Source organism: Ostrinia nubilalis, chromosome 19, assembly GCF_963855985.1.
Source record: "Ostrinia nubilalis chromosome 19, ilOstNubi1.1, whole genome shotgun sequence".
Taxonomy (NCBI): Eukaryota; Metazoa; Arthropoda; class Insecta; order Lepidoptera; family Crambidae; genus Ostrinia; species Ostrinia nubilalis.
This window is the reverse complement of record NC_087106.1, coordinates 6,282,359-6,295,777: the sequence shown is the minus strand read 5'-3', so window position 1 is coordinate 6,295,777 and position 13,419 is coordinate 6,282,359. Positions and strand designations below refer to the sequence as shown.

Below are 13,419 nucleotides of genomic sequence, written 5' to 3'. Positions count from 1 at the left end.
CTTTTCACAGTTAATTCATAATATTGCTCCGAACATTCGTACCAATTTTCAGCTGTATGCGAATTATTGCAGGGTTCATGTCTAATTTGACTGGACTATAAAGGATGTTTCTCGTTTTAGATTCCTCTTTACAAAGCTCCGCCGCGGATTACTACGGTCTGTCCACAAACACCATGTCCGATTTCCGCAACTATTATTTTATTTGCAAACCAATACGCGTTACAATAATCCCCGTTTAAACTAGGGCATCCGTGACGTCACAAAAACCAGAGACAACACAGGGCTTCGGCCCACCTGGTGGAAAGCCCTGCCGGGGGCCCGCGCACACGAATCAGTGTTTGCTCATTACTTATTTAGACAATAATAGGGTGGGTCGCCAGTATCGGCGGTGAACGGGCGGACAACGACTCTTGAATTAAGAATTTTAATTAATCAGTAGTTAAAAGTTTAGTCATGTTGTAAGATTTGATGAAAAGCAGGTGCTTTTCTGGAAATATCCAAACAATATATTTCTTAAATTGAAAATTTTTTGACTTTATTGCTTTCAATATTATGACTACTTGATACTATATTTTATTTTTATATTTCGAATCACCAAAGCTAAAATGCAAATATCAAAGCTCAGTCAATACTTGCCTGCTACCATCTTACTTTACGTACACATTCGCCTTTAGCATCAACACAGACGCCTCGACGTGACCACGACAAGGAAAGCCAGCTTACACTGAAGACACACCTTCTCAAAGTTTTGCAGTTTCGTCTCCTGGGTACCTATTGCCAAAGATTTATACAATAGGGTAGTTGTAACTACCAGTCTATTAACAAATTAACATACTTTTATGGACTGTTTAAACGCGATTCTAACATAGATTTTGTATGACAAGATAAGAAGTGATGTCATATTTCCGCAACCTAGCTGACTGACATTTAAAGTGATTTCAAAGCTACTATTAAATCATTCAAATTCATTCAAACCAGATATATGCCAAACCAATTGAAAACAATAAATTAGCCTTTCACACTTATTTTTACTTTTTTCTGGGAATCGAACCCATCTCTATAGAAAAATCCTAAAACCACGGAGGTGTCACCAATGAGGTTGAGTATTTCTAAGTGATAGCTGACACCCGCAACGAAGTTAATCTTAAAATGTAGGAGGAATTCTAATTATAAGTAGAATAAGAATAAATATTATATCTTTGACTGACATGAAGTCCGCTCAATACTCTACTCGTACTTGTACAATGAAAGTCCACATTTATTTTTAATTTGCTCGCGAGAGCCTCCGGCAGGATAATCCTGTCATCTCGTACCATTTTTAATAATAAAACTTGATTAAATACACTTTACACTGAAACCAAAGCATTTTTATTCATTGTTATTTCATTTAGTCAGTATTTGGCGAGAACATAATAAATTAGCAAAAAGGTTCATTTCAAATTCCATAGAGCTATCAACTTCGTTCTGGTAAAAACAGAAAGAAAAACTTCAAGCTAAGTAAAACAATTGAGAAAAGTTTTTGAATTCGATTTTCAAAAACATCATCTATGAAAAAATCAAATCAATCGTCATCTGTTAAATTAACAAAACAATAATTATAAAATTGTATCAGGTGATTCGTTTTTGTTTTGTATCTGTGTTATGACTGTCACTTTATGAATATTTAGAACCAGACACAAATACTCGTGAGTTAAATCAATGAATTAATTGAATTAATATGGAAATCGATAGTTTTGTATGTGAAAAAATAAGTTTCCTAGATTGTTAGAATCTCTGAAAACCGTAACTACGATTTTCAGCTACTCTGTAAAAGTAAGTTAATTTGAAATTCAAGATTTCATTTTCTCGTGAACATGATTATCTCTGTTATTAAAGCAATTTACTTAATAGAGAATTCCGTATATGAGACGTTGATGTTTGATTTGTTAATAAATTTTACTATTCACAAAAGGGTTTCTTTCGAACAATAGAATCAAAGATTTATACTAAGTTAATTTTCTTAGAAAATATAGATTCTATAACTCTAAATTCTAAAGTTATAGAATAATTCATTAACTCTAGACTAGGGTTAATTAATTATAGACTATTCATTCTACAATGTGTGCTAGTAATTACAAAGTAGATAGAGCGATAAGTAGATGAAATTTCAATTAAAGGAAGTAAATTAATTATACATTTTATTTTCATAAACTGATACATTACGAACTAAATAATAGATTTTAACTAAACATGTTAGCGTTAAGATTTAGATAAGGCAGAAACACTTCGCAGATTTTAGCAATTTTAAAAATTAATTTTTAATTATTGCAAAACCCACCCAGCCTCGAAATGTTTCTGACTTAAATTGTTTAACAGTTTATCTTATTTTACATCTTAAAAGCTATATGTAAAGTTTAATAAATAATAATTAATTAAACTTCAACGACTGAGTTCCATTTTACAAAAACAATAAACGTTTATAAAGACAAAAATCCTAATTTTTATTATTATAGGTACAATCTGAGAAATTGACCAACTTTCTTAATATTACATGACAAATGAGGCAGGCGTAACTGTATGGGCATTAAATACATCTATATGTAACTAGGTATGTTTATTTTGGTATAATATTATGTTATTTAGAATATTAAAACTCATTTCTATTCATTTACATACTTTTTGTTCATAAGTCAACGTTTCCCAAATTACAATGATCAGTCACAAAAGGTACGTATACCGACCGGTCAAATCTATTCTTGGAACGTAATTTGGAATTAAAATGAAACAATCTCAATGTAAGTAGGTACCTATACTTTTCAGTTTATTCTTTTATTCTAATTTTTCGCTGTACTATTTTACTTTTCATCTTCAAAAGGCCATTTATACATATTTAAAATCAGGTTTAGAATTTTATGCAAAGTTTCAAAAGCATACATAAACCTACGCCTACATAAACATCAAGCTGTAAAAAATATTCCTTAGCCCTCAACTGCTGAAAAAATACAGTTTGGGAAACGCCAACCTAATTTTGTTTTTATTTTCTGTTGATGGCACTACTGACGTGGTTGCGCTCCAGTTGATATTTGGCGGGAATTTCTCTAGTTTTCGACTTGCCTCTTTTCTCTGTCTTCGTGTAAAGGCTCCATTCGCTCCGGGTCGCTGCGTGCAACGCTCTCGCTCTGAACCGCGATATCTGTCAGAAATGTTAACGTCAAAAATATGGACAGAAATACAGCCATTAACTTAATGGCATTAAGGCCTTGTTAGCTGACGAGATGGACAGGAAGTGGGTGGGTAATATGAACTTACCACGCAGTTAAAATAAAAATAAAATAATTATCGAGTGGGCATGACCACCACGTTTCAAGGTTGTCAGCTAGGGGGTGGGGGAATTATCTCATCACATGAAGAAACTTCCGAGGCGTGATTCGAACCACATAGTGCCACAAGTAGATATATGGTCCGTCTGAAGATCTTAGGTAGAATGCCATCATTTTGCTTGGGAATGGGATACTGACCGTCTTCGTCACTCTTGAAGGACCTGCCGAGCCGTGGCCCGAACCACATGCCAGGGTTGTCAGTTCTCTTCACGGGTGCTTGGATGTGTTCCGCGTAGGGGTCCCGCAGGGAAGGCATGTCGCGCCCGACACGAGGGAATGCGTAGAGCTGCCTCTTTTCTACTGGCTCGTAATCTGCACAGGTCATAAAGTTTTTAATACCATGTCCTAAGAAGAACAGTGATCACTAAAGTGGCTATTAATAAGGATGAAAAAGTACGATAATGATCTGATTTTTTCCTTTCCACAGCATAAAACACAGATCGCGAGAACGAATTAACTTAAGCTACAAGTAGGTACCCCAAGAATCGATTCTAAATCTGTCTTTGTCATAAAAGTCTTCTCTCCCACACAATAAATGTAACATTATTGGCCCATTTGTAGAGTCAGATAACATGCACTTAATTACTTCCTCGATGTTCTGCCCTGAAGCATACCTACCTATTGATAAATGAGCAATTACATCATGTATTGAGGTAATTGAGATAATTTCTTAAATAAAATGATAAAATATTTCCTGAAAATTGTCTGTGTTTTATATTGTTATCTTTCTTTCTTGGACAATTTTATATCTGTAAAATACAACTTAAATCCTGACACATTTTTTTTTCTCGTCTACTAAAATCCCAATGAAAAACCATGGTTAAATAAAGTGGTGGATCTCCTCTTAAAAAAGGATATTATAGCATCCATTGCTGAAAAATATTTTACATAACACAGGTTGCGATTTAACTACACCCTGATTTATCATCTTTAGTTTAAGTTTCCTTCGATTTAGGCCTCCTCCAAGGATCTCTATGCTACTCTGCTTTGGCTAAGTAACGAGGGTACTTACCTAAGTACAGGTCGTTGATGGGCACCTGCCAGGTGTGCCTGGACGCACGCCCGACCCTCGGGAAGGGGTACAGGTTCAGAACTCCGTCCCGGCGAAGCTTCGCGCTGCTATCTGTGGACAAAGACGTTTGGTTTGGAAGAAAAATACAATGACATTAGCAGCCAGTTTCATTATTTCTTCAGATTCTTCTTCTTCATCATCAACATCATCATCAGCTAACAACACGAGGACGACCTTCTCCAATTTACCTTCTACAATTTGAGCAAATAGAGGATTTTGGCTTATACTGCCCGCGCTGGCTAGACGGGTAGTCTTTGAGTCTATTCCCACTTAGATTTTGCGTAGGTGGCGACTCAATATGTCAGAAACTGAGATTGTGACCTCAATCTTACTTAATCCTACACGATAAAAAGCGAATTTATAAAGGGCAATATTAAAATTGGAGAGAACAAAAAATGTTAATGTTAAGCATCTCTTTGAAAATTTGAATTTAAAATGTTGATGCAAAATTCGGATAAGTTCTTACTTTTTATTTTATACAATTATGTTAACAACACTGACATTAAAATTTGTGAAGTACTTTTGATTCTTAAAATTGACGCTCAAAGCAACGTAGGTATACCTACTAATACTATCAGACTAATGTACTTTCCCTTACTTTTAGCTGCAAAGTAGCAAATATTGTCAACGTTGATAACATTAGATTTGAAGAAAATCTTACTAAATTTAGTCCTTTAAATTAATCATCATATCATACACAAAGCCAATACACAAAGTCAAACTTTGCCTCACAAGTGTTTATTTATGAATGAAAAGTCAAATCGATACAAAGCAAGTGCGCCCCGTATTCATAGCGCCTCGCAAATTGACTGACTGATGCGCCCTATAAATACGGCGCCCCATCGATTACAATCAGCCCCTTGCTCAGAGGATTTGAATAGTGGAAACATTTGTGAATTAAATCATACTTTTAGAGAGTTTGGTATAAAAAGAGTAAAAAGTTTGTAGCTATGAGAGATGACAATGTAAATTAATTATTTGAAATGAAGTAAAACATCTGAAAAGAAACAATGAAGAAAACAAAAGACGAGTTACCAAGAATGTTGATGCGATACCTATTATTTAGTAGGATCTTATTAATCTTACTCATTTACTTACATAGGTGATCCTACAATATGAACATAATTTTTAAACAGTCAGCACTCCTTCAAATTGTTTTTCTACTGAATCCAAATTAATTCAAACGTAACATTAAAAAAAAGTCTTAGTTATACCTAGTTATCTAATGAAATTTTATTTTTATGTCCATGCATATGTCACTGAAAAAAGGTTACATAGACCTTGTGTAGGCGTTATCAAAGACAGTCGTGAAAAAAGCTATTTTCTAATAAATTGCGCATCGAAACTGGAAGTTCACAAGACAATATCAAGTTATCAAGACAAGTTTTAAGTCCAAATGGTCTGTTAACCATCGTAGAAGCGTCAAAGGTAATCAAGTGTTGTTGGAATTTGTAATATACTGAATTAAGTAAAACTTAAGATTTCATTAAAGCAGACGTTAGTCGCCGAGGGACTGAGCGAGACTGCATAGAGTTTAATATTTAAGAATCTTGCTACTTTAGTTCTGTGTAAAACATATTGTTTAATATATTATGGGAATAATATTACCATTTTAAATTAGTTTTTCTTGTAAGTTTATCTTGAGTTACAACTTTGCTTTTGCTAGCATTTGAAAAGTTTGACCTTTTAAGTGAAAAGAAAAGTTCTGAAAAGTAAAAGAATCTTAAAACATGTTTATTTGCAGTTTCAATTTAATATTTCCAAGGTCTTCTTGGTTTGACCTTACATTGATGGTACAACTGGTACAACACTGACTGAGGCAAAAATCATTCAAAAAGTTCGACAGGGTAGGGTAGGTGAGCTCTACACTACTCTACAGTTCAATTTTAGTTAGAAGTTAGAGCAGTCCCCGGCAACGCACTTGCGTCTTCGAATCCCTCTTAAGACATGATATTTCAATTAAACCATGTTCTATTAATAATAGACATAGTCACTGTCATAGCCTAGTTTAATAAAGGACAATAACATCAAGTGACAAGCAATTCTGAGGAAATTTAAGCTATGGGTACTTCGAAGATTTGATTGATTTACTATACAAAGTTTTATCATTGAAACACTTAACTATATGCGGTCAATTACGTGACATACAACTTTGTATTGGAATAGTTTGGCTGTAATTAATAAAGATGTTATTAGTCCCTCTTTGATCTGTAATAAGTAACTAACCTTGTTAATTAATATCTGATTAATAAGTTACTTTTTAATGGGTACTGAAACGGCGTTCGATTTTAACTGAAGTGAAGTATTGGACGTTTCAAAAATGATATTTAACATATTATGTAACATATGAACAACATAATTAAAAGGCTCTAAGGACCGTATTAAAAAAATATCTTAAATTCTGTCTTATGATTAGTCTAAATATTAAAATTTAACTGAATAAAACTTACGCTTCAAGTTGGAACTAGTTTATTTTATTAGTTACATCTCTTTAGGTTTTAAAAATTTGACTAACCATTCAAACTTGATAACTTAACTTTGAAATACAATTCACCTCGTAAATTGTTACACAGTTCATTTTCCATGTAAGTATAACACACGTCGGCATGCTCTTACAATAATCTCTTAAACCGCTTTTTGAGTCATTTGTTTGTGTTGAATATGAATAATTCTTTAATCTTTCGGCACATTTGCGAAATGCAGTAATCAGCTTACGTAGGTACAAAAAAGTTTAAATGGAAATGTTGGGAGAACCAAACCAAGTTAGTACAGTATAAGCGCTATGTAATTCTTTTTGTCAGAATAATTTTCTCTATACGATTACTTAAGTTTAAAAAGGAATTTTATAGTAGGCTTCTGAAAAAATTGGATTTTGTTAAAATGCCAAGAAAAAAGTTTATAAATAACTTCATTTCATTTTCAAGACTGATAAAATTACCAACTGATTAACCCAGTCACTGAAATTAGTTTTTCGAATATTTCCTGTTTTTAACAGTTAAAAACCATCTTAAAAGTTAAATCCGCCATTAGACGTGGAATTCCGAAAGTTGCAGTTCCTCTGACAAGTAAGTTCCTGATAGACCATCAGGGACTTTATCAGGAAGTGGAGAAATAGTACTTACGGTAGGCAGTCGCCATAGCTGAGTATAGCAGGACCAGGGAGACCACGATTCTGAATGATGGCTGCATGGTGTCTGTGGACAAAGACATTTCATTAGCATTCTTTATTTTAGAACAAGTAATGACCCAAAACGTAAATTTTATTGTGCCTAATCTTCGAATTTATTGAAAAGAGAGACTTTAGGAAGAGCGTGATAATATTATAGTCTAAGGCTGGGTTGCACCATCATATTTTAACTTAAACAAACGTCAAAAATCTGTCATGCTCCATACCAAAAACACCTGATTTGGTTAAAGTCGTGGCTAAAATTAAAATAAGATGATGCAACTCAGCCTAAAGATTTTTCCCGCTGCTTCGCCCGCGTGAAATTTTGTCTGCCACGGAAAAACTTTATCGCACGCGTACCTGTTTCAAAAACTGGGATAAAAATGATTCTGTCTTTTCCCGGGACTCAAACTATCTCTATACCTTTAATCAAAATCGGTTTAGTGGTTTAGGTGTGAAAGCTTAACAGACAGACAGAATAATTAGGTAGGATGTGCTAGTTGGGTACTTGAAAAACTCAGCCAGATCCGGAAAAAAACATCTTTCGTTTTAAACTATACTTCTTCTGCAGAAAGTTTAAAATAAGTTGGCAAGAAGTTAATAGGTAAGATTTCAATCAGACAGTGCATCGCCAACCCTCTTCGGTAAAAATGTCACACCTATTTATAAATTAAAATCATCCCTAAGCAGCGAGCTGCCATTGCAATAACTGACATTCTTATCCCTTAGCTGCTGTACGGAAAATTCCATTATAAAAACAAAAAGTTGGAATATTATGAGGCAGAAAAACTAGCAGATATTTTAAATATTGAGAAGTGCCAGAAATAGGACCAAGTCTTGCAGAAGGAAGTTAATTTCCAAGTCTAAGAATATTCCAAAATGTTAATTAGTACCTACTCTAAATATGTGATTTATTGTATACTATTAGCAGTAGTAATCCTACCACAAAATACCTAATACACCCCACTTATTGCATTTTCATGTACGGACTAGGGACGTGCTACGTGACTCAAATTATTTTAGTTTTCCTTGCTTTTAGGTTGTATTTGAATCAAAACATTTTTTTGGTTAAACAAATTAGCTCTATTTCAGTTAACTAAACACATATTTTCCTAAATATCTTGTCATTGGAGCTCGTTGAACCCACTTAGTAAAACTATTTGCCTCTTTGTAAAACTGAGCCTACAAATTAAAAATATCGTGTTTCCAGTTCAAAAGGGATCATACATTCTACCCAGTTTCATGATGAAGAGATTTAGTTTTCTACATTTTTTAAAAATATTTGTATTATATTTCTTATAGTATTAGCATTGCGTATCATATTCGTTCGTAGGCAGATGATTACATAATTAATCAAACGTTTCTAATAAGATCGAGTACCGTATTTAGGCTTAAACTAACTAACGGTACTCAAATATTCATAATAGAATAATTACATACTTCAGAAGAGGGATTTGAGCTGTCCAGGTCTTGAAGATTGCTAAAGTCTCGATTGGGCGATTTGGGATTTTGGGCGGAAATGTGACCTAAAAGATAGACTTAAAAAAATACAAAATTCTTTATAAAACAAGCTTTATATTTTATACTAGCGGCCGCCCGCGACTTCGTACGCGTGGATCCCGTTTTACCCCCTTCATCTATCTTACGCGGTTTAGATTTTTTCATACAAATGTTTTTTCCCGCTAACTCCCGTTCCCGTGGGAATTTTGCAATATCCTGTTGTAGCTAAGCTTTAAGTTTACTGAGGTACCTGTATGCCAAATTTCAAGCGTCTAACTTAAGCGGTTTAGATTTTTCATACAAAATGATTTTCCCGCTTATTCCCGTTGCCGTGGGAATTTCGGGAATTCCTTGTTGTAACTAAGCTTTAAGTTTATTAAGGTACCTAGTCCTACATGTCAAATTTCAAGCGTCTAATTTAAGCGGTTTAGATTTTTCATACAAAAGGATTTTCCCGCGAATTCCCGTTCCCGTGGGAATTTCGGGAATTCCTTGTTGTAACTAAGCTTTAAGTTTACTAAGGTACCTACATGCCAAATTTTCCCGTGGGAATTCCTAAGTATACTATAACCTGCCCAGGAGTATGAAGAATAATTTGTACCAAGTTAAAACGTTAAAATCCGTCGACTAGTTTTTGTTTCTATAAGGAACATACAGACGGACAGACAGACAAAAATTTTACTGATTGCATTTTTGGCATCAGTATCGATCAGTAATCACCCCCTGATAGTTATTTTGAAAATATATTTCATGTACCGAATTGACCTCTCTACAGATTTATTATAAGTATAGAAAACTAGAACATTATGTAAACGAAGCTTCCTTTTAGGCTTATAATTGCTTGTGCCAGGAGACTAACAGAAAGAAGTTAGTTACCTAACTAAAGATAAGTGAATGTTAGCTCTATCCATCTGTTTGTAACGTTTTTACGACTAAAACGCTAAAATAGTCTTGATAAAATTATACATGGAAAAAAAACCTTTGTGACAAAAATATTTTTTATTGAAAGTTATGGAGAACAAAAACAATTTTCAAGACCTTTGAGTTTGTGCTTCTTGGCTTTTATGATAATTAATCAATAGGAAAGTACAAGTATTTAATATAGTGCTGAATGACTAAATATGGATTTTTTATTCCATTAAAGCAGAAGCTTTTTTGACAGCAGGTATTAAGTTCACGTTTATGCATTAAAGAATAAGGGTTCCTTGTCAAGACTACGTAACTCTAAAAAGGGTCTTAAAAGGCAGTATGATTTTTAAAAAATCTGACAAAGAAGCAGTTCTATACAGGGTGTTAGGTAAATGGGTATATGAGCCGATACTAGCCCATGTTAACATGGGCATATAAATGGTATGGTGAAGTCAGAAAATTGATATCTTCATTTTAATTATTTTAATTTCATACAAATCTGATTTTATAAAATTTATTTTGTATGAAAATTAAAAAAAATAAAATGATGATATCAAATTTCTGACTTCACTATACCATTTATATGACCATGTTAACATGGGCTAGTGCCGGCTCATATACCCATTTACCTAACACCCTGTAAAGGTCCATTTTTTTTCCTTTTGAGCCTTAAAAAAAGAGTGCATTTATGATAGGAGGATAACAAGTAAGCAACATGTTAAGATGAGGAAAATGCTCTTGTCTACAATATCACACGGTATCCCGTAACATTATGCGAACTTCTGCGGGAATCGCCGTGAGCCGTGTTAGTTCACGGATTTTTTACGATCTCGGGTGCTCTTGGCGGAGCTTTTTACTTTCTTCGTGATGTTAACACCTTTTATCCTATTTACTGAATGCTTGCGTGCTTTTTCCTGTAGAAAGGATAACTTTAAAATATGAATGTAAAATTAACTTTTATAATGTTATAAAAGAATGTAAGGCATTAGCTATTTTGAAGAATAAAGTTTTTCGCGTGAAATATCGAGTTCGATATACGCGAGAGAACTAGCATATCTACATACAACTTGGTTTTACGACTTCACTGTGGCACGTTTACTTTACCCTGGTTAAGTTTTTAGTCCTTCAAATACCACCGAAACAAGACACAATAGAAATTAATTGTTACCGCAGTCTCATGCGACCACATAACAAGTGGCAAGACAAAACAAGTTTAAAAACTTAATAAGTTACACCTGACATTAACCAATAAGATTACATGGCCCTGAAAAAAATGTTTTTGCAACCTGGATTTGTAAAAGCTATAGGTAGTTTTGACAGTATCACGCACGAACAAAAAACAATACTCGTCCTGTAATTCACAACATAAAATCCAAGCTACTTTGTTGGTTTCTAAAATGTTTTAAAGTACTAAATAAGTACAAATTTTAGGCTTTTTCTTTCTTTTATACCTCCTTGTTACATGTAAGGTGTTTTATTACAGTAATAAAAGAACGAAAGATGTTACAGGTATCACGGCCGTATGTTAAAAAGTATACTTCATAAACCAATATTTACAATCCAACTCAGAAATGTTATCAAACAAGATTCTTTTTAAAGTAACCATGTCTTCTTCAGCCCAAGTTAGATGCGAAACAAAAATAATTGCCCTGAATAATGTATAAGGCTTTCGGCAATGCCAACAATTAAAATTATGACTCCCATTATAAAACATTCTGTTTTATTCGACTCATAATTAAATTAAATTAACCTAATGCACGACGTTTTAGTAAATGTACTGCCAATTTATTATCTCCTTCGTGGGATCATTAAGAAGTGGTTGAGGGGTTAATTTCCAAGATCCTTTGTTTGAAGGCATAATTAATTAAGTGCCTCAAAAGTGGGATATTTAAAAACCCGTTTTTAGAAGTTATTTTAACATAATTTGATGGGTTACTTTATTAAAATCGTTTAATTATAGTTATAAACGTAGAATATTTTGATAAAAGTTAACAACGCAAAACGATACGTATGTTGCAATTTTTTATGGATTCGCGTAAGTATTCGGTTTTAACAAAAGTTTTAAACAAAAAGCTATATAACCTACACAATATGAATATTTTAAAACTGCTTTTTAAAATTGTGCACTATATTTTAGTTATTACAATTTAAGTTTAACCGATGTCATATTTTTTATTAAATTAAAATAAAATACTTTTTTGAATCAATAACATTTGAGTTTTTCTTTAAAAATTATAAAAACATTAACTTCCCAATAACTTTTTACCAATTAAATATTAAAATATATTTTTAACACTGCGCCTTTTATTTTTCGCATTCTTCTTTCGTTTTTTTTTTTTTCAAGTTTAAAAAATTCAAAAAGTATAAGGCTGTATTCACACTCACCTTCTCTCGCCACCTGTTGCGCTCCTGAATGCGGTGCGTCGCCGGCAGCCGAGTTTATATAGGACGGGACGCCCGCGCTACGGCGGCGCTCAAACTTTTATGGGGGCGATAATAAAATTCGAACTCATTTTAATATAACAGAGCATACATAATTTAGTGAAGATCTAAAAGTTAGTTTTAAAATAACAAGTGGCAACAATATTGCAGTGCTTCTTGCTGTATCAGTTATTTCATACTTCGAAAACTACAAATTAAGTCCAATTTTCTTAAGTATTCTCATTCTTTGAACATAAGAAAAAACGTTGTCAGGAGTACTTATTTAAAGCTGCCTTGTAAAATCACGTTTGTTCTTTTCTTTCTTTTATTCTTCGACTTTCAATAATAGACGCTCTTTCTCTCGCTTCAGCCAAATGATGTCCGAGGTTGGACAAAGGCCTCTCCCAAAGATTTTCATAACGACCGGTGGAGCGCCACCTGAGGGCTGAATGTGAGTTTACATCAAACGTGCTCACTAGAGAGCGCGTTAAAAAAATGTATGAAAGTTTTAGTTCTTGAACGTTTCCGCTAGGGGCGCCTTACAAATCCGTCATATATTTAATGTCACTTTTTTACGTGGTCGACATCAAATGCTTTTGACGTAAACTCATACTTCCCGCGATCTTCACCAAACTACTAAGTAATAGACGCTACTAAGTACTGAAAGTATTTTGGCTTCGATACCATTGATTTTACAATTTTAAGTACATTAAACATTATCGTTCAAAAATATTGTACCCGTGCGTGCGTGTAAAGAAAAAGGGGACCATATAATACAGTTTGGGAACCAACGAGCGGTGTGGTAGCGAAATCACGTCCGGCCAGGATAATTCATTTACACCCCGGTGTGCTCGCAGCCTACATTTTGGACAAGCAAATGTCAAACGACGATGACAGGCACACGTGCAGTGAGCACTATCCTTTAAAAAATTGATTAGTGTTTTTATAATAAGCACTAAGCCTAGGCGCAGACCACCGATTTTTAGTTGACC

At 33.8% G+C, this 13,419-nt stretch overlaps 1 protein-coding gene across 1 annotated transcript; it reads right to left on the bottom strand.

Annotated features, from left to right (window-relative positions):
- Nucleotides 1–2,439: 2,439 nt before the first annotated feature.
- Nucleotides 2,440–12,404, bottom strand: LOC135081115 (CAPA peptides). The gene is made up of 5 exons (XM_063975859.1): nt 12,392–12,404; nt 7,554–7,625; nt 4,372–4,482; nt 3,498–3,671; nt 2,440–3,172 (listed from the first exon to the last, which is right to left on the bottom strand). The coding sequence occupies exons 2-5, from the start codon at nt 7,618–7,620 to the stop codon at nt 3,078–3,080; spliced, it is 447 nt and encodes a 148-aa protein (XP_063831929.1). The 5' UTR covers nt 7,621–7,625; nt 12,392–12,404; the 3' UTR covers nt 2,440–3,077.
- Nucleotides 12,405–13,419: the final 1,015 nt, after the last annotated feature.